This window comes from Arvicanthis niloticus, chromosome 13, assembly GCF_011762505.2.
Source record: "Arvicanthis niloticus isolate mArvNil1 chromosome 13, mArvNil1.pat.X, whole genome shotgun sequence".
Classification (NCBI taxonomy): domain Eukaryota; kingdom Metazoa; phylum Chordata; class Mammalia; order Rodentia; family Muridae; genus Arvicanthis; species Arvicanthis niloticus.
The window spans coordinates 57287828-57308092 of record NC_047670.1 but is presented as its reverse complement, the minus strand read 5'-3'; the positions used below and the strand labels follow the sequence as shown (position 1 = coordinate 57308092).

Here is a 20265-nt window from a genome sequence, read left to right as displayed (position 1 = left end):
GGAGCCACACCCCACACATCCAATGCAGCCCTCTCGCAGAAACTGGCTCCAAAACTCGCGAGACTCGTGACACCCACGGGAAGCATCGACTTCCTGCCTGCGCAGAACACATATTCCTGTAGCGATGGGAAAGTCCTCGGCACCCGACCGACGTGGTGACGTCAGGAGAACGACGCCCCTCCCAGGGTCCAGAGGGCGGGACCTTCAGGGGCTCCCTTTGTAGATGTTCCCGCCCCTCACCTCTGGAAGACTTGAATTAATTAAGGAACCGGAATGTGTAATGAAGGTATCTGAATTTATAAAAACAAAGCAAAAACAAAACTGTAACAATAAAACGTTAACAAAAAGCTGGGCGAAGTGGCACACACCTTTAATCTCACCACTTGGGGTGCAGAGGCAGGAGGATCTCTGAGTTCAAGTTCAGTCTGATCTACAATAGTGAGTTCCAGGTCAGCCAGAACTACATAGTGTGGCAAAAAAAACAAGAGTAGCTCATAGTGTCTGTGAACACTAGTACAACGGGTGCAGTGGACAGCAGGTCCCATACAGGTCTAGGGAACAAGCAAATAGAAGGACTGGCTTGATGGAGGTTGTACCACCAAGTCAGGTTCTCGGACTCAGTTGCTAGCCTCAGACAATGGCTTTACAGCTCTGACTCCTGATTCTTCATTTGTAAACACGCTGATTGTAATAACCAAAATGAATAGTTTTCTCAAAGGGTCTCACATGTAGCCTAGTCTAACCAAAAACTCACGGTGTAGTCAAGGATGCACTTGAACTCCTGACCCTCCTCTACCTCTTTGCTGCCAACCCTGCAAGCTTTACAGTTCTAGTTAGAAGGGAGAAGGGAACTGGGAGGCTAGCAGGCCTTCCCACCAGGTCCTGCTGCCAAACAAACAAACCCATGGTGACATGGTGTTCCTATCTATAATCCCAGCACTTACAAAGCTAAGGAGGAGTTCCAGACCTGCATGGGCTACAGAGTAAGACCTGGTCTCCAAAAGACAAAACTATTTAAAAAGCAAACAATAACCACTGTGACAAGAAAATTAGAAAAGGCCTGTGGTACCTGCGTGTACAGCAGAGGGCAGCTGGCTATAATGTCAGGAGCAGGCTTGAGAAACACAGCTAGCATCACAGAAATTGGCCCTGGCCACGGACTCCATGAAGCTCAGTCTCTTGGAGGCAAAGTTCACCTTTTAGGCTTCAATGAGTTTTGGTCAGGCTGCCCCAAGGCCCCAGATAGGGAAAGGAGGGAGGTCAGGAAGAGGCAGATTTTGCTTGGAAACGGGGTATATCTCTATTGAGCCGCAGCCACTGTCACTTCATCTATATAAAGGGGACAGTCGGGTCTGGATTCTGGCTCTGTAGCCCCAGCCATTTGGCCTTAGAACAAAAGAAAAAGATACTTGGAATGATACAGAACAGAGTAGCTATGAGGGCCCTCAGCAGACAAGCCTTAGGACCAAGCGGGATAGGTGACAAGAGTCCCTACAAGTGGCCATGACAACAAGTCAAGAGAGCTTCTCCTGTATAAAAGGCCACCTGCCTCTCTGCGGGCAACGTCCAGCACTGTACATTGACAAGGGAACAGGGGAGAGACGAAATCCCTCTTTAGCACCTGAAGACCTTCTCCTATAGAAAGTCCTGCCCAGGACACATCAATATAGGTCTTCAAGCCACTTCCTGTCACTTCTGGCATTGAGATGCCCAAGACTATTGGACATTACGGCTAGTGTATCCTATAGGGGCAGGAGAGCACAGTCCCCTTCCTGTATTACATTATCTTCCCATCAGCCACCTGGCCTTTCTAGGCCTCAGAAAATAGGAAGTCAAGATTCTTCAGTTCACTCCAGTGAGAGGGGAGGACCTGGAAGCTGGAGAAACTCTACAGAGCAGGAGGGACACACCACATACACACACACACACACACACACACACAGAGCAACCTGGTAAATGAGTAAATATTTAACCCCTGAAGTTCTGGCCCTGGCGTCCTGACCAGCAGGACAGGGCCAAAGCCCAAAGGGCCCAGGCTCAGGGCCGATTCAGTGGCTTGCTCTCTGGTTGGCTCCCCTTGGCCCTTTGCTGCCACCCTCGCCTCAGCTCCATGATCTCCTTCCCATACCAGTCATGCAGGGTAGAGAAACAGGAGGTCTCAGGGGACACGGGGCTCTGTCCCATGCTTAGAAGGAGGCTAGCAGGGCCCTGTAACTCCCACTCGGTCAAATCCCGACCTATTGGCCGGATTCCCCTTTCTTCCACAGTACCAGTGGAATTGCGGTCCCTGGGGAGAAAGTGGCCATTCTCAGAGCCTGGAGCCCGGTGATCCGGAGCCTGAGATTTACTGCAGCTGGCAACAGCCCTCTGGGATGAACAGCGATGCAAGGCCAGGCTCTGACGAGCATCCTGCAACTGGTTCTCCAATTCTCGTACCACAAGTCGCATGTAGCCAAAGCTGGCTCGGGACAATGCCTTCACCCATGCCTCTTGGGCAACCTGCCCATCTGCTGCCAGCAGGTGTGGGCGCACTCCAGGGGCATCAAAGCGAATGGCGAAGGCAAACTCCTCAGGTACAGGAGCCTCGGCCAGCTCCACCGTGCAGCCCTCCAGTACCACAAGACTCAGTGGGACTCGGCTTTCCCTACTCTCGAAAGAGAATAGCAGATTGCCCTTGAGAACAAACCAGTATCTTCTGCCAGTGCCACTGGGAGTGGGTGGGGAACCCGGTCCCCCCCAACAACGCAGGAAGCCAGTGTGGTCCGCTGGAGAATCACTGAGCGCATAGTGGGCCACACTCCTCTTGTTCAGTTTCATGGCTCCTCCCACAGGAATGGAGAGGTAGAGAGATGGTAGGACCCAGCTCAGAAGACCTGCAGCACAGTGTAGTGGCTCCTACGGACTGTGTTCCTGCAGCAATCAGACCTCAGCTGAAGGACCAGTCTTCCTTGCCTTTCATCGCAAAAGTCATATAAGGGTCACCAAAAAAAAAAGAACCTGGACATCAAAAAAAAAAAAAAAAAACTGTAACAGAAAAGACAATAATTATATCAGGAGAAGAGGAATAGCAAGATTCCGACATGATGTGTTGTTTGCTTGAAGATAGAGTCTCATAGCCCAGGCTGCTCTTGAACTCACTACAACATAGCCAAGGATAAATGATCTTCAGCTTCTGAGACAACTGTCCCCATCTCCTCAGTGCTTCCTGAACGCTTACCCCATGCTCTGCTTCTGTCTTGCTAGACTTTGAAGGCAGGGGCCTGAGCTCACTGAGTCCCAGCCCTTCTGGTCTTTATTATGACTTTCAGACTGGGTCACACCATATCCCTGACTAACCTGGGTATTCCTGTTGACATTTAAAAAAAAAAAAAAAAAAAAAAAAAACCACCAAAGAAATAACCCCTGGGAGAGATGAAAGGGACTCCAAGCCCAAAGATACGTTTGTGCTTCTACCATCCCAAACGTGAGCTTCCCCCCCCCCACCCCCTACTGCAAGTCTGAGCTCAGTCTCCAAGGATCCCAACACCTTCCTGAACCCCTACTAGCCTCGGAGGTATCCAGCCCACCTTAATAAGAACATTTCAGAGCCAGATGGAGGCAGGGGAAGAACAGGCCAGTGACTGAGAAAGCCCAAGGTAACCACATGGCCTCTGACTAGCACTGGAGGTGAGAGCAGGCTAGGCGGGCTCCGGGAGGAGGTGACCAGGGGCGAAGGGGACCTGCTCTGTAAACTCTAGTGGTGTGTCCTGGGGCACTGAAGACATACCCATTAAATTCTGGTGCTCCAAGGTTCCTATCAAGCTGAACTGGCAAGGGTCATATGATGAAGAGTCAGCACTTGGTCTTACACCTTCTAGGTGGGGCCTTGTTGGTGACACACTTATCAGCGGAGTCCACAGAAGGGGACAGGGTGGCCTCTTATCTAACCACACAGCTCAGCCACATGGTTTCCAAAGAGCCTGCAACACAGTTCTCAAAGAATGTGAGAACTGCTCTAACTTTAGGGCCCCAGTGAAAGGGCAGCCTCTTGCAGGAAGCGCTGGCTCCCCATTTTAAAGATCCGCTCATCCCCTAGGGCAACTGAATTTCCCTGTGTGTCTTGGCCCACTGTCTCTTGACTGTAATTCTGGGCCCCTGGGACTAGGTAGGTCAGGTGCATGCCAGCCAAGCTTTCCTGGCTTTCCCTTTGGGATTTTGTCACCACAGTATTGCAAAGAAATCTGAACAGCGCTGTACCCAAAGTGGCTTGATCTAAGGTCAACTAACCAGCAGTCCTCCGATTCTGGCTTTGTCCCTTCCGTGCCACACTTCTCCCACCTCCCCGCCCCGCCCCAATGTTTTATTTAGCACCGTCCCCATTTGCAGGACATCTAGAGTAGGTTAAGTTTGACTGCCCAGTAATCGCCAATAATCAGCCCTGTGCGGGAATTCATCAGTAGACAAAACAAGGTCCCCGTCCTCCAGCAAAGGAGACACGCCGTAAGCAACTATAATTAAATAAATAATAAATTAATCAAGTAGTGAATGATGAAATCGTAGCCAGGAGGCGGGAGGGGAAGAAGGGCTCCAAAGAGAGAAGTAAGCAGGCCTGGAATAAAGGAAGACCGTTCTAGCCGCAGCCCTTTGTGGGCCCCAAGGAGGGGCTCAGTCCACGCACGCCTGCGGCTGCGGCCTCTCCCTCGGGCAGCCCTGATGGTGCCTGGGTTCCTGGATCCCGTGGGCTCTCCAGCCACGTCCACGGCCACGCCCTCCTGGTCACCTCCTCCCGGAGCCCGCCCGGCCGGCTCTCACCTCCGGCGCCCGAGGGCTTGGCCCGTCGGGTGCGATGCTGTAGCGCCCTGGGCTTTCTCGCTCGGAACCCCGCGCCTCCGCCCAGGTCGCAAACGTGGCCGCAGGAGTCGGGAGACCCCGCCCGAGAGGCTCGGGGTACCGCCCCGGCCGCTCCCCGCCCAGTACCCACCAGGCCTCCGGATCCGCAAAGTCGCCTCGGCTCGCATACTGGAGGGAAACTGAGGCCCTGGAGGGTGGGGACCCGCCTGAGCCACAGAACTCGTTGATGAGGGTTGGTCTCGAACCCCGAGCCCAACCTCAGGTTACCCACAGGCCTCCAGCTCAACACCGAAGAAGAATTCGGGGTGCTCTTTTTCCCACAAAAGTTTCTCCTTACAGCCCATCCAGTCTTTCCCCATCCCCCTCCCCTCCCGCCGCGCAGAGCCAAACCAGACAAGTCACCGGATAGGACGCTTCTAAGGCAAGCTCCTACACAGCCTGCAAAACCCTGCCAAGGTTCTCAACCAAGTCTTTGGCTTAGCCCCATCTCTGCCTCTAGAGGTTGGCCATTTCGGCTTCTATCACCTGTCAATGGGAGTCTGCAGTCCATTTGTGGTCCTGAGGCTTTACCTGGAGTCTGTACATAGGCTTGCAGGGAAGACTGCGGGGAAAGGGCTAAGGCAGGAGACCAGTGTGTTCAAATGCCTGCCCAAGGACTTTGTGGGTTCCCACCTCAACCCTTGCTTTGCAGTTCCTGAAGCCCAGACGGCCCTTCCCTCTCACCCTACCCCCACTTAGAGCTCCTTGACATTTAGGTCTCAGCTGTCAGCTCTGAGGTCCCCTCCCTGACCTCACAATGTAGAGAAGCATACACTACATTCTAAGTTTTGCTGGATGGTTTTTTGGGGAGTGTGGTGGGTGGTGGTGGTGATGTTTACTAACTTTTCTTCAACAAATAGTATCCGCTAAAGTAAATGTGTCACAAGGTGAAGGTCGCCGGTGGGGGTGGCGGGGGGGGGGGGGGGAGAATAGAGCATGGGTTTCCTGAGGGGACAGGGAAGAGCGTGCCGCCGTTTTAAATAGAATAGGCAGGGTAGATCTCACGTGGACATATAATTAAAGGAAATGAGCGTGTCGGCTATGCCTATATCTAGAAGAGCATTCTAGACAGAGGGCACAGCTGGTCCAAAGGCTGTGTTTGAGGGGCCGCCAGGAGGGCAATGAGGAAGACGGCGGCAGGGAATAAGGTCAAAAGGTAGAGGGTGGGGTTTAGAAACACCGTTTCTCCAACTGGATAGACTTGAGAGAGGTGTGACCAGGGCTGGGTTGGGTTCGTTTTTTTTAGGTTAAGTGTGTGCGCTTTTTACCTGCATGTTATGTGTACCTGGTGGCCACAGAGTTCAGAAAAGGGCATCAGATCCCCTGGAACTGGAGTAGGGGGTGGTTGTGAGCCACCACGTGAGTCTGGAGATGGAACCCCTGTGCTCTTAACCGCTTAGCCATTTGACCAGCCCACAGGGCTGTGTTTTCAGGTTGGCTGCTGTGGAAAAGTAAGGCGGGAAGAGGAGGCCCTTAAGGAGCTTCTCTGAATCATCCAGGCAATATGCGATGAGCCCAGCCTTGCTGTGTGGGATGAGGTGGGATTTAAAGGCAGAGATCATAGGATTTTTTTCTTTCTTTTTTTTTTGAGAACTGCATGTGAAGGCTGGGGAAAAGGGAAGGTAGGATGGACAGAGAAGTAGGTTTGCCATTACCTGATAGGAGGAAGATGGCACAGATTCGGATAGGGGACGGCCATGATTACCATCCGCGTGAAGGCATCCAGAAATAACGTTTGGCACCTAGCATATGTTCAACATATGAATAAGTAATGAGTAAATAAATATGGGGAGTGGGTGGGCGAACAACCCCTTGGGTGTCAGGTGGAGGGGGCAGCCTCCTGACCTCTCGAGAGCTGAAATCCCACCCAGCCTCTTTCACTGCCGTTTTTGAGCGGTTAAGAGCAAGGTTTCTGGACTGTCTCGGTTCGCCCTCTGTAGGAATTCACCGCACAGCCACTTAGTGAGCGCCGGCAGTGCGGGCCACCACCGGCGCCCTCTGGGGCCGAGCACGAAGGCCACCAACCAGACCCGTAGCACAGCGGCGCGCGCACAGGGCGCTCAAGCCCTTCCCACGGGAGCGCGCCTCGGGAGCGCGCAGAACGCGAGCTTAGATGGGCGGAGCTTATGGAGGCTGGGAGCTGGGGCATAGAGGGAGGGCACGGCGTTGCTAGGGGATTCTGATTGGTTGCTCAGGAAGGGTTGTCCCGTGACATTCCGCGGCCGCTGCGGGGGCTTCCAGGGCTTAAGCACACAGCGAACTGAGCGAGCGCGAGGGTAAGAATCAAGAGGGACCCTGGGCCTGCGATGTTTAAGAACCGAGAATCTGAACCCACACGGAAATCTGGAACAGGAAAGGGCCTATAGCCTTCCTTCTTCCTGTTAATCCTGGAACCGCAACAGCTCTCCGGCAAAAAGCCCTAGACTACTTGTAGTTCTAAAAAAAAAAAAGAGTTTAGATTTTGGGAAGTAATGGCCAGCGAAGGAGTGATGGTAATGAAAGCGACTTGGGACCAAATGTGGAATCCCTAACTGTTTTGTTTGTTTGTTTTCGGAGATAGTGTTTCTCTACCTAGTAGCCCTGGCTGCCCTGAAACTCTCTATGTGGACCAGGCTGGCCCAGAACGGAAAGAGATCCTCCTGTTTGAGTGCTGGGATTAAAGGTGGGTCCCACTATGCTCGGTGGGATACATAACATCTGTTATCTTCCACAGTTCAACATATAAAGCTGGGAAGAGCAGATTCGATTGGGTCCTGAGATTTGACTCCAAGGCAATGTTGCAAAAGACAGGTACCTTCACCTACTGGGTGGCTTTCAGGGGAGGGCTGTGGAGAGGAAAGCCCAGCCCTCCTCTTTCTTGATGTGGATATGTGGGGAGAAGGGTTCCTCTCCTTGGAACTGGGCCAGGAAAATCAAGGAGATGCTCCACACCCCGGAATCTCCCCTCCAAAGAGGCCACTTCCTTTCTCAGCCCTGCTCCAGTTGTAAAGGACCGGTCTTACCCGGTACTGGCCTGCCACAGCAGCCCTGTCCTGTGGGAGTGCTAATTTATCTATAAGGAAACTGAAATCCGTGAGCAGCTGAGTCTGGGTCCATCCTGACCAACCCCTTTTAGACCCCTCTGAGGCTTTCTGAGGTGGAGAGCAAAAACTCCAAGGCCTCAGAATCCTAGAGTCTATCCATAATGTACTGCCACTTCTGTGTAGGGAGGGAAGAGGGGATCTGGTCTCACTATATCAAGGACATGACTTCAGGGGGCGGTTCTGTCGATTCCCAGTCTGTAGCAACAGCCTTTGAAATACATGACCTTGCCCCACGTACCTCCCCCTCACACTGCACTCACAGGCTGAGGCTACTCTAACCCTCCTGGGCTGGGCCAGGTGAAGTGGTAGCTGGAGGGATGAGGAGAAGCTGGAGGAGCCACTTACTAGTAACCGCCCCCCTCCCCCCCTCAGTGCTCTTACTGGCCCTGGTGGCTCCGGTACTGACGCTGGAGAATGGGCTCCTGCGGACACCACCCATGGGCTGGCTGGCCTGGGAACGTTTCCGCTGTAACATCGACTGTGAGGAGGATCCGAAGAACTGCATCAGGTGAGTTAAGATCTGCATGCACAAGGCGACAAAATGGGGTCAATGGGTCAGTGGGTCAGTAGGTCAGTGGGTGAAAGACACTCGTCAGAAAAAAAAAAAAAAAAAAAAGCAGGGTCAGAATGATTTGAAGTGTATCTGATACCTGGCCCCGTGACTGGGGCCTCAATGGGTGTACTTGGCCTCTGAGGTAACTGAAAGAAGATGAAAAGCCAGACAGGCCCCACATGCTTCCCTTGGCCTAGTCCTGCCCTTTGTCCTGGAGGCCAGACCACTTTTTTCACTCTACCCTAATCCTGGAAGGTCATTTACACTTGTTATCTTGGCCTAGCCTCAGCTGACAGCAGAGGCTTGGTTTTTATAGCCAGAATTCAGAGCAGAGAGAAAGAGTGGTCATGAGGGACAGCCTGGGCTACTGAGCAATACCACCCTCCTGTCTCTTGCTAGTGAACAGCTCTTTATGGAGATGGCTGACAGACTGGCTCAGGATGGATGGCGGGACCTGGGCTATGTATACCTCAACATCGATGACTGCTGGATTGGTGGGCGTGATGCCTCAGGCCGCCTGATTCCTGATCCCAAGCGCTTCCCTCATGGGATTGCCTTCCTAGCTGACTATGTAAGTCCTGCTCCAGCCCTGACCCTTAGCATGAGGGCCTGGGAGTCATTAGCCCAGTCTCCATTGAGAACTCTGCATGGAGACAGAAACTAAAAAATGAACACATAGTATTGGCCTAATGAGGTGAGAGCCAGAAAAGGGCCTTAGCAAAAAGAACAATCCCCTGGAGGAGGGGTCTGGTTGAATCCATCCCAGAGATGGAGTCTCTGAAGCAAAAGACTCTAGGCAAGAGACAGCTGGGGAAGGTGGTCACAGCTGTCTTTTCATCAGTGGGAATCACTAAGACTTTCTTCTTTTTATTGAGACAGGGTCTTGTGTAGTCCAGGATAGACCTCCAACATTCTGTAGCTAAGGATAACCTTAAACTTACAGTGCTAGATGGGTATGGTGATGTATGTGTTTAATTTTGTGCTCCAGAGGCAGGCAGATCTATGTGAGTTCGAGGCCAGCCGGGTCTACATAGAGAATTTCAGGATTATATAGAGAGGCCCTGTCTCAAGCAAACAAATATGTCTACACGTCTGATGCCACCATGCACAGTTTATGCAGTGGGTGGGGATAGAACCCAGGGCTTTTCACATGTTAGGCAAGCCCTCTGCCAGTTAATTTACATCCCCAGTCCTGGGAGCCCCCAAAGGTTTTCATGGACTCTATCAGAGGTGCCTGTGAGAGGCTCTCACTTGATCCATGTCTCTTCGATCTCCACAGGCTCATTCCTTGGGTCTGAAGCTAGGCATCTATGAGGACATGGGCAAAATGACCTGCATGGGTTTCCCTGGTACCACCCTGGACAAAGTGGAGCTGGACGCCCAGACCTTCGCAGACTGGAAGGTGGACATGCTCAAGTTGGATGGCTGTTTCTCGAGTTCCAAAGAACGTGCGAAGGGTGAGCTCACATCTGGCTGGAACATGAGAGAGAGACCAGCAGCTGCAGAGCTCTGTCTGCACACAGGTGGCAGTTCTCCCAACCTCCCCCCCAAGCTCCTACTCACAGCTCCCAGGCCCTTGTAAAACCACAGCATTGTAGCTACCTCCTAAGGCTTGGCACCCAGGAAGTAAGCCGTTAGGTACAGGGAGGCTCTTCCTAGGCTGTCCTCTGTGCCTGCTCAGTCACCAAATTGGGGTTTCTGCAGGGTACCCCAAGATGGCTGCTGCCCTGAACAGCACGGGCCGTCCCATCGCCTTTTCTTGCAGCTGGCCAGCCTATGAAGGGGGCCTACCCCCCAAGGTAAGCCATTCTGTCTACTATGGCTTCCCACTCCCAGGCCCCCTCACTTCCTATGTGCCAGGCCTATGGGAGGCTGCCCCACAGCTGTAGCTTCTCTGATCATAGTTAGTCAACACACCCATGTATAGGTGTCTAGAGACCAGGTCACTGAGCCATAGCCTCTGCCAGCTCATCAGGTAGACTGTTGGGGTTGCATCCAAGGCAGGCAAGCCACAGGCATAGTGATCAGCAAGTGGTCAGAATCCCTGGGTGGTTCCATGTGGGCCAGAAAGCTGCTGAAGCCATGCATAGTCAGAAGGGCTCAGACCTCCAAACCTAAAGGAGACAGGTGGGTGACACTGTCATTGAGGAAATGGGAGTGTACGGCATGAATGTGGCCCATGGTGGGGAGGGTGATGGGGACGCCCCCTCCCCTATGTGGAGAGAAGGACTGGGCATTCCCAGAATGGGGCCACCTTCTCAGACTACACAACAGGTCTCTAACTGTTAGCCTCCCCTGGTAAGCTAACTGGTAGGTGGCACCTTGAGCAGCTAGGTGACCGGTGCTAGCTTCTGCCTTTTCTGACATTCAGGTGAACTACACTGAGATTGCCAGCATCTGCAATCTCTGGCGCAACTACAAAGACATCCAGGACTCCTGGAAGAGTGTGATGTCCATTCTGGACTGGTTTGTGAAACACCAGGACATATTGCAGCCGGTGGCGGGTCCTGGGCACTGGAATGACCCAGACATGGTACCAGCATGGAAGGAGAGGGGGGTCTTAGCCCAATCATCTATTCTATCCCTGCAACTCTTACAACGTATCATCACCCTGTGCTTCTCTGTCTTCTAGGGCAGTGGTTCTCAACCTTCCTAACGCTGCAACCCTTTAATACAGTTCCTCATGCTGTGGTGACCACTGACCATACAATTATTTTACTGCTTCTTCATAGGAGCTCCTGTTATGAATTGTAGTGTAGATTTATCTGATGTGCCTCCCATTGGGGTCTTGATCCACAGGTTGAGAACCATTGTTTTAGGACCTAGATCAACACTAAACTGTGTCCCTGGACTGGGTGTGTTTGGGTCTTCTAAGCTCTGCCCTGCCCCCCTTTCACATCAGAATGTCCCAGAGCAGAGTTTGGGAATACCCATTGTTAAGCACTTCCCTAGGACATTCTGATGTCTCTTACAGAGCTCTGAAAGCCCATCTGTACCATCCGTCCAGCTTGCCTGTGGCCCTTTCCCTTTCTGCTCTGGCTCCCCTGATGGTTGTCTACTCTCACCCAGAAAAGCATCCCAGCCCTGTCCCACCCCCTCCACCAGCATGCTGGCCCTCTATCCTGCTTTTAGTCCTTGGATTTCAGTCACAGCCCTAGGGGCTTACACAGATACTCCTGTGGTTATCAGCTCATTTAGTCAGCAAGCATCACCATGAATGACAACTGGTTTGTGTGTGGTGTGTGTGTGTGTGTGTGTGTGTGTGTGTGTGTGTGTGTGTGTGTGTGTGCATCTGTCTATCAACCTGAGTCACCTGCTTTAGATCTTTCCTGACCCAAACCTGGCCTGTTCGTTCTCACTCTCTCTCTCTCTCTCTCTCTCTCTCTCTCTCTCTCTCCCTCCCCACTCACCCCCAATCTCTCACTATGTCATTATGGAATCCTAGCTGGCCCAGATATCTTCTTCTTTTTATTTTTAAGATCTATTTATTTTATGTATATGAGTACACTGTAGCTGTCTTCAGACATACCAGAAGACAGCATCGGATCCCATTACAGATGGTTGTGAGCCACCATGTGGTTGCTGGGAATTGAACTCAGGACCTCTGGAAGAGCAGTCAGCGCTCTTAACCGCTGAGCCATCTCTCCAGCCCCCTTTAATATCTTCTATGCCTCAGTCTCGTCATTTGGAAAGTGAGAATAATGACAGGAGATGCAGCATCAGCCATAATTCTGTGCATCTTGACTATGGGTTGCTTACTTGCTTAAGGTCAGGAGTCCCTCTTGTCCTTCGAGCTGTGGCTGTAGCAGAGGGTGGCCAGTGCCAGGAATCACAGTGGTCCGTCCAGTGGTGGCAGAGTGGCCAGTGGCCGTTACAGCGCTCTTGAAGACTAGTTTCTACCACTTCTTCCTTTTCTTCCTCCCTTTCCCCTCTCCCCCTCCCCTCCCTCTTTCTTTCTTTTGTTTTGTTATGTTGTTCTGTTTGAGACATCTGTATAGCCCTGGTTGGCTTTATAGGCCTCAAACTCATGGCAATCCACCTGCCTCTACGCCCCAAGTGCTGGGGTTAAAGGTGTGCATTTTCATGTTTGCTTTTGAGACAGTCTCATTTAGTGGAGACTTGATGTAGCTAAGGCTGGCCTGGAATGCCTGACTGATCCTCTTCCTTCTCCCTCCCAAGTTCTGGAATGACAAAGCCCTTCCTCTGTTTTTTTTGTTTGGTTGATTGGGTTGGGTTTTTTGTTTGTTTGTTTGTTTTTATTGTTTTGTTGTTTTTTCTCTCAGTACTGAGGTTGACCCAGGCTTTACACACCCCAGCCAGGTACCCTACACTAGGCTAGACACTCACTCTTTCTATAGTTTTTATTTTGAGAGAAATCTCACTGAGTTGCTCAAGCTAACCCTGAATGCCCTCTAGTCCAGAGTAAGCCCTTGTATTTATTAGCTTGCATCTCCCCACTCACAAACTTTCTGGTCCCAGGATTCCATTGTATCACCTGAGTCAGCCATAAAAGGACCATCACCCCCACTCTGCCCCTGGGTTTGGGGCAGCTGATGGTAAACGGATGTGGCTTGCTGGCCCAGTGCCCCTTGGCTGTGCTAAGCCAGACCTACCTTGGCCACATGTTTATCAGTGGCCCTGGTGCCCACCTGCCTGAGGAGGCCAGCACCGACTGCTCCTTTCCTCTGTCCCAGCTGCTCATCGGCAACTTTGGCCTCAGCTTCGATGAATCCCAGGCGCAGATGGCCCTGTGGACAGTGCTAGCAGCACCCCTCTTCATGTCCACGGACCTGCGTACCATCTCCCCCCAGAATATGGACATTCTTCAGAATCCACTCATGATCAAAATCAATCAGGACCCCTTGGGCATCCAGGGACGCAGGATCCTCAAGGTACTGGGATGGGGATGAGGAGACAGGAAGGCTTGAGGGGCTGGGCTCCCATGAGAGCAGAGGAGGGCCGGGTCTCCCTTCTGGTTACATAGGAGCTGCAGGGTGGGGGATACATGACAGGAGCATAGAGGATTGGCCAGTCACAGCAGCCAATCACAACACGTGATGTCCTGCAGAAAATGGGTACTTCCCTCCAGGGTTTCAAGAATGTTTTTGTTGTTGTTGTTGTTGTTGTTTTGATTTTTTGAGACAGGGTTTCTCTGTATAGCCCTGGCTGTCCTCTCACTCTGTAGACCAGGCTGGCCTCGAACTCAGAAATCCTCCTGCCTCTGCCTCCCGAGTGCTGGGATTAAAGGCGTGCCCCACCACTGCCGGGCTTTCAATGTACAGACTACTGTACACTGTTGCTACTGCAAGTGTCTACTGTACACTGTTGCTTACACAAGTGTCTACTGTACACTGTTGCTTACACAAGTGTCTACTGTACACTGTTGCTACTGCAAGTGTCTACTGTACACTGTTGCTACTGCAAGTGTCTACTGTACACTGTTGCTTACACGAGTGTCTACTGTACACTGTTGCTTACACAAGTGTCTACTGTACACTGTTGCTTACACAAGTGTCTACTGTACACTGTTGCTTACACAAGTATCTACTGTACACTGTTGCTTACACAAGTGTCTACTGTACACTGTTGCTTACACAAGTGTCTACTGTACACTGTTGCTTACACAAGTGTCTACTGTACACTGTTGCTTACATGAGCATCTACTGTATACTGTTGCTACTGTAAGTGTCTACTGTATACCATTGCTATTGCAAGTGTCTAGTGTATACTGTTGCTACCGAAGCATCTACTGTACACTGTTGCAAGCGTCTGCTGTTCATTGAGCATCACTGAGGGCTGGGCACTCCGCATGCATTTTCTCAGTAACTCTGTTTTAATGAAGTTGGAACTTCCAGAAGTTTCCTAAGGCCACATGTTTATACTTGAACTCAACAGTATCACCCCAAAGCCTTTTTCTGTGCATAAATCTCTGCCTGTAATGAAAAGAAATATGTCATGCTATAGAAGGTACTTGTTGAGGACCAGCAAGATGACTCATCAGGTAAAGCTGCAGAACCTGGCGACCTAGATTTAGTCCTGAGACACAGATACACACACACACACACACACACACACACACACACAAATAGTTAATAACTATGACAGTAGTTAAGAACACTTACTCCTCTTCCAGAGGACTAGGGGGTTCTGTTCTCAGAATGCATGTGGTGTATGTAACTCCTAACTGCTGGGATCTGACACCCTCTTCTGGCCTCAGGCATTGCATGCATTATTACATTTACATATATGCAAGCAAAACACTCATACACATGAGTATAATAAATCTTACCCCCAAATGAAAAAGCCAGAAAACATGTTTGAATTATTGATGTCCCAAGGAGATAACTAGTCCCTGCCTCAGGGCCAAAGGTGGAGCTGGGCCCGAGGAATGTTCTGAAGAATGAAACTCTCTTGAGGCCAGCTGCATACCCTCCCCAGCAGCGTCCATTGTCCCCCTTAGCAGTCCCCACAACTGTAGCCCCGGAACGGTCTTGGCAGTGCTCATATGATGTGCCTTCAGGCCTTTGGGTCTGTCCCTCTTGACATCCTGAGGTGGGGGGCCTGGTACAGAGTCAGCACCTGCTGAGTCAGGAAGAAAGGGAGAGAGAAGTATAGGTGCTAGGTGACTGTGACGCCACATCTCCCTGGGTCTCTGTGACAGAGCTGTGGGCTGGGGTTGGTATAGAGGAGAGCTGGGGGAGTGGTAGAGGACGCAGGGACATCAGGGCCGGACTGAGCACGAGAATCCAGCCTGTGGTTCTCTTTTATGCCTAGAGCAAATCCCATATCGAAGTGTACAAGCGATATCTGTCTAACGAGGCCAGTGCCCTGGTCTTCTTCAGCCGCAGGACAGACATGCCTTTCCATTTCCACTGCTCCCTCTCCGAACTGAACTACCCCAAAGGCAACGTGTATGAGGTGAGTGACCTGCCACCTGTAGACCCTGGCCCAGCCCTCTGGCATCCAGGTGGCTCTGCCTCACACCTGGTGTCCCCAATGCCTTGGGGCGCTAGGTGGTGCCTGGGGTTGGGAATGGGGGCCAGCTGGAGGCACCAAGGGTTGTGGCTGGTGCTATAGTTCTGTGTGTGTATAGTTCTGTGTGTGTGTGTGTATGTGTGTGTGTGTGTGCGCTCGCGTGCGTGCGTGCATGCGTGCGTGCGTGTAGCCTTGATAACAATATATCCCTCTGCAATACAGGGCCAGAATGTCTTCACAGGAGATGTCGTGAGTGGCCTCCATACTGAAGTCAACTTCACTGTGATCATCAATCCTTCGGGGGTTGTGATGTGGTACCTATATCCCATCAAGGGCCTGGGGATAGCCAAGATGATGTCCCAGTTGTGAGGACCCAAGAATGACAGGCTATGGCAGCCCCACTGAGCCTGGACCGTGGAGCCTTGGCATGCCAAGGACATGGCAGGGCTCTGCCCTCCCCAGGCTGCTTGGTGATGTGACCTCTATCATGCCCAAAGTGCGACTTCGGGGCCAGGTTCCATGCCATGCCCAGCTGAAGCAGGGGCTCTCTCGGAAACTTTGAACTCTTGGGACAGTTTCCTGTGGCCTTCGGGCCTCTGCCTCCACACCACTCTGCAGATTTTGCTGAACAACTCAGCCAGCCTCCTGAGCCCCCACGGGCAGGGCCCTGATGGCCATTGGACTCCAGCCTCTGACTTTGCTGACTCAGAAATCAGGATTTGGAATTTTTTAAATTAAGAATAGAGACCTGACTCCTTGCCAGGAATTCTCAGAATCATGTGATCGGCCTTCCTCCTGGAGAAGGCCTTTGCAGTTGGTACCCGGGAGTGAGGGATGGATCAGAGACCTTTGCTCCTAATAAAGGTGTTTTTTTAAACTGTTCTCCGATCGACCAGTGGTACTATGGAGCTGTGGCAGGGTTCGGGGGAAACTCACTGAGGGACTCTGGGTGGCCCTAGCCGGATGCTGGCAGTGAGTCTCACCCCACACACAACATGTATAGCATCTTTCTGACCTTCATTCTTCCACAGTGACGTTTGGACCTGATTTTTTTAAATTTATTTTCCTGCATTTTTTACTTCCTGGAAATGCCAGGCTTGCCTCCCAATACGGGCCATCCCAGCATGTCTGGCACTGGTGAGCTAGTGACAATGTAGTGAGATGGAGCAGCAATATGCTGAGACCCTCCAGCATAAACTCTGCCCAGCAGTGTCCCTTGTCCCCAGCTCCACAACCTGGTGGCTGCCCCTCCCTACCCCATTTTCTTTCTCTCCCATCCTGGCAGCAGAAGAGATTCAGGTTTCCCGACTAAGTTCACAAGTCTGGGGGCCCTTTCTGTCCTGAGGTCTTTTGCCCCTTCCTCTGCCTAAGGGAGGCGACAGTCAAGGGATGGTGGGCTCTGACCACCGATTATTGGTTCTGACTCCCAAGACCCATGTCTTTATTCAGCTTAGGATGTAGGATGCCCGTTTTCCCCAGTATATCTGCTTCTTTGCCATTCACAATGCTGGTGGCTGAGCAGGCTTGCTAAGTTCTTCTTACACCTTAAATGCAGGGCTGCCTGAGCCGCAGGCCTTGTGTTGATCCTGCCATTTCTTCTGAGTAGATCTGTACTCACCTTCTGGTTTTTGAGATCCTTGAGTCCTATGGCAAGGTGTAAAAATCTTAGAACATACTTAACCCTTGACCACCTCATGTGTGGGTTCGCTAGAGGAACACATGTCTGTCTCTCCCTCTCTCCCCCTCTCTCTGTCTTTTTCTGTCTGTCTGTCTGTCTGTCTGTCTCTCTCTCTCTCTCTCTCTCTCTCTCTGTGTGTGTGTGTGTGTGTGTGTGTGTGTGTGTGTGTTTTTAAAGTATCTATTACATTGGTCTAAGAAATATGGTTGAAATGGTCTCAGTAGTAGCTATCTCACACCTGAGATGTCTAGAACCCATAATTGCTTGGTTCTCAAAGCTGGATACCTCAGCAAGCATACTCCAACAACGGCTGTGTCATATCCTAGAGGCTGACAACCCTGGCCATGAGGCTGAGTGCCTAAGCAGTCCAGTCTAATTTGGAAGGCCCTGGGGGTGGGGGGAGGTTCCTGGAGAGCCACTCCTGTCTCTATTGAAAACTCAGAAAATCCGGTACTGATACCAAAGGATTCATCAACAGTAAATTAACTTAGCAGTGATAGGGAAAACCAACGACATTCCCACTCTGTCTCTGTCATTCCGTGAGGGTCTCTCTCTTCCTGGTACTCCTATATATGTGCCTCGTACCATTCGTGACTTTTGCACAGTTTACCTTTTGTTTTCTCTTCACCCTTTAGTCTCAGTGGTTGTGTGTGTGTGTGTGTGTGTGTGTGTGTGTGTGTGTGTGCATGGACACACATGATTGTGCACAGGCTCTGAAGCCAAAAGACAGTATTGGCTGTCTTTATCACTTTGCCTTGTATCTTTGAGGCAGAGTCTCTCACTGAACCTGGAGCTCACTGTTTTCAGCTGGGCTGGCAGCCAGCAAGCCACAGTCATCCTCCTGTCTCTGCTGCCCTCTGTGCTGGGGGTGCAGGAACTGTGCCTGGCTTTCATGTGGGTGCTTAGATTTGAACTCTGGTCCTTATGCTTGCTTAGCAAGCCCACCTTACCACTGAGCAGTCTTTCCTGTCCCTGCTGGTTACTACTGGCATATAAACAAACTGAATGACTTTCTCCTTGGCGGTGCTCAGTTCATTTATGAATTCTCACCAGAACACTTCATTTCTGTTCTAGCAATTTTTGATAGGTTAGCTCCGCCCACAAAATAAACCAATTCAAGCCAAATATATAGAAAGACAGGTTTACTGGGTGCAGCTCTTGGGTGGGTTCACTTGATCTCACAGACAGAGGTCAGGGACTTTTTTTTTTTTTCAGTTTTTGGTTTTATCCTTGGGCTGATTGGGCTGGAAAGTTTGTATCACGTTTTCAGAAAGAATGAACTGGGGAGAGTCAGAACATCTGCCTCAGAATAGGCCTGTGGCACCTTCCAACATATGGCCCAGAGAGCTGCACCAAACCTTGCTAGTGAATCTGTCTTTCAGTGTTCCTGCACTGACACCCTGTTCCACCTTCGTCAGCCTTCCAGGGTGGACTTGGTAAAGAATAGTCTTGGTTTTGGCTTCACCCAAAGAAACACATGAACACTGAAAAAGAATACACGTAGGCAGCAAGTACATTGGGATGTAAGCTTGCCCCTGACTGGACAAAGGCAGGATGTATGTAGCCTTGTTGGTTTTGCCAGTTCCCTCTACCATAGTAGCCGTTTCTCTTACTGCCACAGAAGGGACAAATGGCTGTCTGGGGTTTCTATCAGCCTACCAAAGCACATGCTATATCATAAGTACCTGTTACATTTCAAAGCCCATGCTGGCTGCCACAATGCAGGCATTGAGAAGCAACACACAAGGAACACTAGGTAAACCATTTTGAGTATATGAATTGTAAGAAATAAAATCTGAGGGTTAATTTTCAAAACGAAGGTATCTTAAGTCAGCTTGGGTTCAAGTGCAGATAAACAGAAAACCCTGGCTGGCGGTCTGATTTCCCCTTCCCAACTTCGCTTGTCCAGCTACCTTACCATCCGAACAAATTCAGAGTAGAAAATAACTAGTAATCAAGTTTGCCTAAAGACCCACAGATGTGCCAAGGTTTAAAATAAACAGGATTCGAAATGTCCAGGTAAACCCACAGGCTGGCTTTTGTTAAAGAGTGGACAAAAGTAAAGTAGCTGAGAGAGATGGCTGTACCTCCTGGGCTGGAGAGGTGGCTCTGCAGCTAAGACAGCTTGCCCCAAACATTCCTACAGGTGAAACAAAAATAGGTAAATCCCCCTTTTAAGATTGACTTGTTTTGCCGGGCAGTGGTGGAGCACACCTTTAATCCCAGCACTTGGGAGGCAGAGGCAGGCGGATTTCTGAGTTCAAGGCCAGCCTGGTCTACAGAGTGAGTTCCAGGACAGCCGGGGCTACACAGAGAAACCCTGTCTCGAAAAAACAAAAAAAAAAGAAAAGAAAAGAAAAGAAAAGAAAAGATTGACTTGTTTTTATTTTACGTGCATGAGTGCTTTGTCTATATGTCTGTCCATGCACCATGTGTGGTCTGGTGACTGCAGAAGGCAGGTGAGGAAGTCAGATCCTCTAGAACTGGAGTTATAGACAGTTGTTAGCAGGCAAGTGGAAGGCCGGCCCGTGCTCTTAACCACTGAGCCACACAACAGTGACTGAAGTGTCAGGGATCTGGGAGAGCTGATCCTGGTGGTGTGGGTGTGAGAGGATCCCCAACCACAGGGCCTCCATGATTGGAGCAACAGCAGGAAAGCTGAGAGGAGTCTCAGTGAGGGTCCAGTGTTGATGGTGTAGTAGAAGCCAGAGGCTTTGAACTTCTGTATCCACAACTCATTGCACTGAACATTTGCAAGCAAAGCTATTTGGGCAAAGGGTATCCTGTGGGACACACCAAAGCTCCCAGTGCCACTATGGTGAACAAATATGTGATGCCGAGGTAGGAAAGGAGGAGCGAGGCAGCACACACATGGCAGGACTGGAGCTGTGGCAGGTGTGAGAGAATGCTGTAGTTAATAAAGGAATGGGTCCTCATCCAGAGGGGTGGGCAAGAGAGTTTTTATTTTAATTTCTTATTTACTTTTGATGGGGGAGATTACAAGGGTGGAGGACAGACATGGAAAGACTGGAAAATGAGTGGGATTTGGGGTAGATGATGTGAAATTCCGAAAAATCCAATTAAATCATGTTTAAAAAAAAATAAAA

At 50.9% G+C, this 20265-nt stretch overlaps 2 protein-coding genes across 6 annotated transcripts; one reads left to right on the top strand and one right to left on the bottom strand.

The window, feature by feature from the left end:
* Positions 1–5: 5 nt before the first annotated feature.
* Positions 6–5609, bottom strand: Pheta2 (PH domain containing endocytic trafficking adaptor 2). 5 transcript variants are annotated; one of them, XR_013103385.1, is made up of 3 exons: positions 3767–4913; positions 1070–2997; positions 6–97 (listed from the first exon to the last, which is right to left on the bottom strand). XR_013103385.1 is itself a non-coding variant. In XM_076911711.1 (2 exons), exon 2 carries the CDS (start codon positions 2815–2817, stop codon positions 2038–2040), a length of 780 nt encoding a protein of 259 aa, XP_076767826.1. In that variant the 5' UTR covers positions 2818–2997; positions 5356–5609; the 3' UTR covers positions 277–2037. The 5 variants fall into 5 exon arrangements, 3 of the variants coding, with proteins under 3 accessions (XP_076767826.1, XP_034371935.1, XP_034371934.1); XR_013103384.1 differs by lacking the exon at positions 6–97 and adding an exon at positions 196–290; XM_076911711.1 differs by lacking the exons at positions 6–97; positions 3767–4913 and adding an exon at positions 5356–5609 and having other exon boundaries at positions 277–2997.
* Positions 5610–7006: 1397 nt separating this feature from the next.
* On the top strand, positions 7007–16362 carry Naga (alpha-N-acetylgalactosaminidase). The gene is made up of 10 exons (XM_034517291.2): positions 7007–7145; positions 7583–7659; positions 8325–8460; positions 8905–9076; positions 9785–9962; positions 10210–10304; positions 10877–11038; positions 13200–13397; positions 15280–15423; positions 15703–16362. Exons 2-10 carry the CDS (start codon positions 7644–7646, stop codon positions 15847–15849), a joined length of 1248 nt encoding a protein of 415 aa, XP_034373182.1. The 5' UTR covers positions 7007–7145; positions 7583–7643; the 3' UTR covers positions 15850–16362.
* The last annotated feature ends 3903 nt before the right edge of the window (positions 16363–20265 follow it).

Bases quoted from the DNA above. Each gene is read 5' to 3' on its own strand.
- Pheta2 (XM_076911711.1), bottom strand. From the start codon at position 2,817: ATGAAACTGAACAAGAGGAGTGTGGCCCACTATGCGCTCAGTGATTCT.
- Naga (XM_034517291.2), top strand. The intron at 9,077-9,784 runs GTAAGTCCTGCT...CGATCTCCACAG, and splicing joins TTGCCTTCCTAGCTGACTAT to GCTCATTCCTTGGGTCTGAA. The intron at 11,039-13,199 runs GTACCAGCATGG...CCTCTGTCCCAG, and splicing joins ACTGGAATGACCCAGACATG to CTGCTCATCGGCAACTTTGG.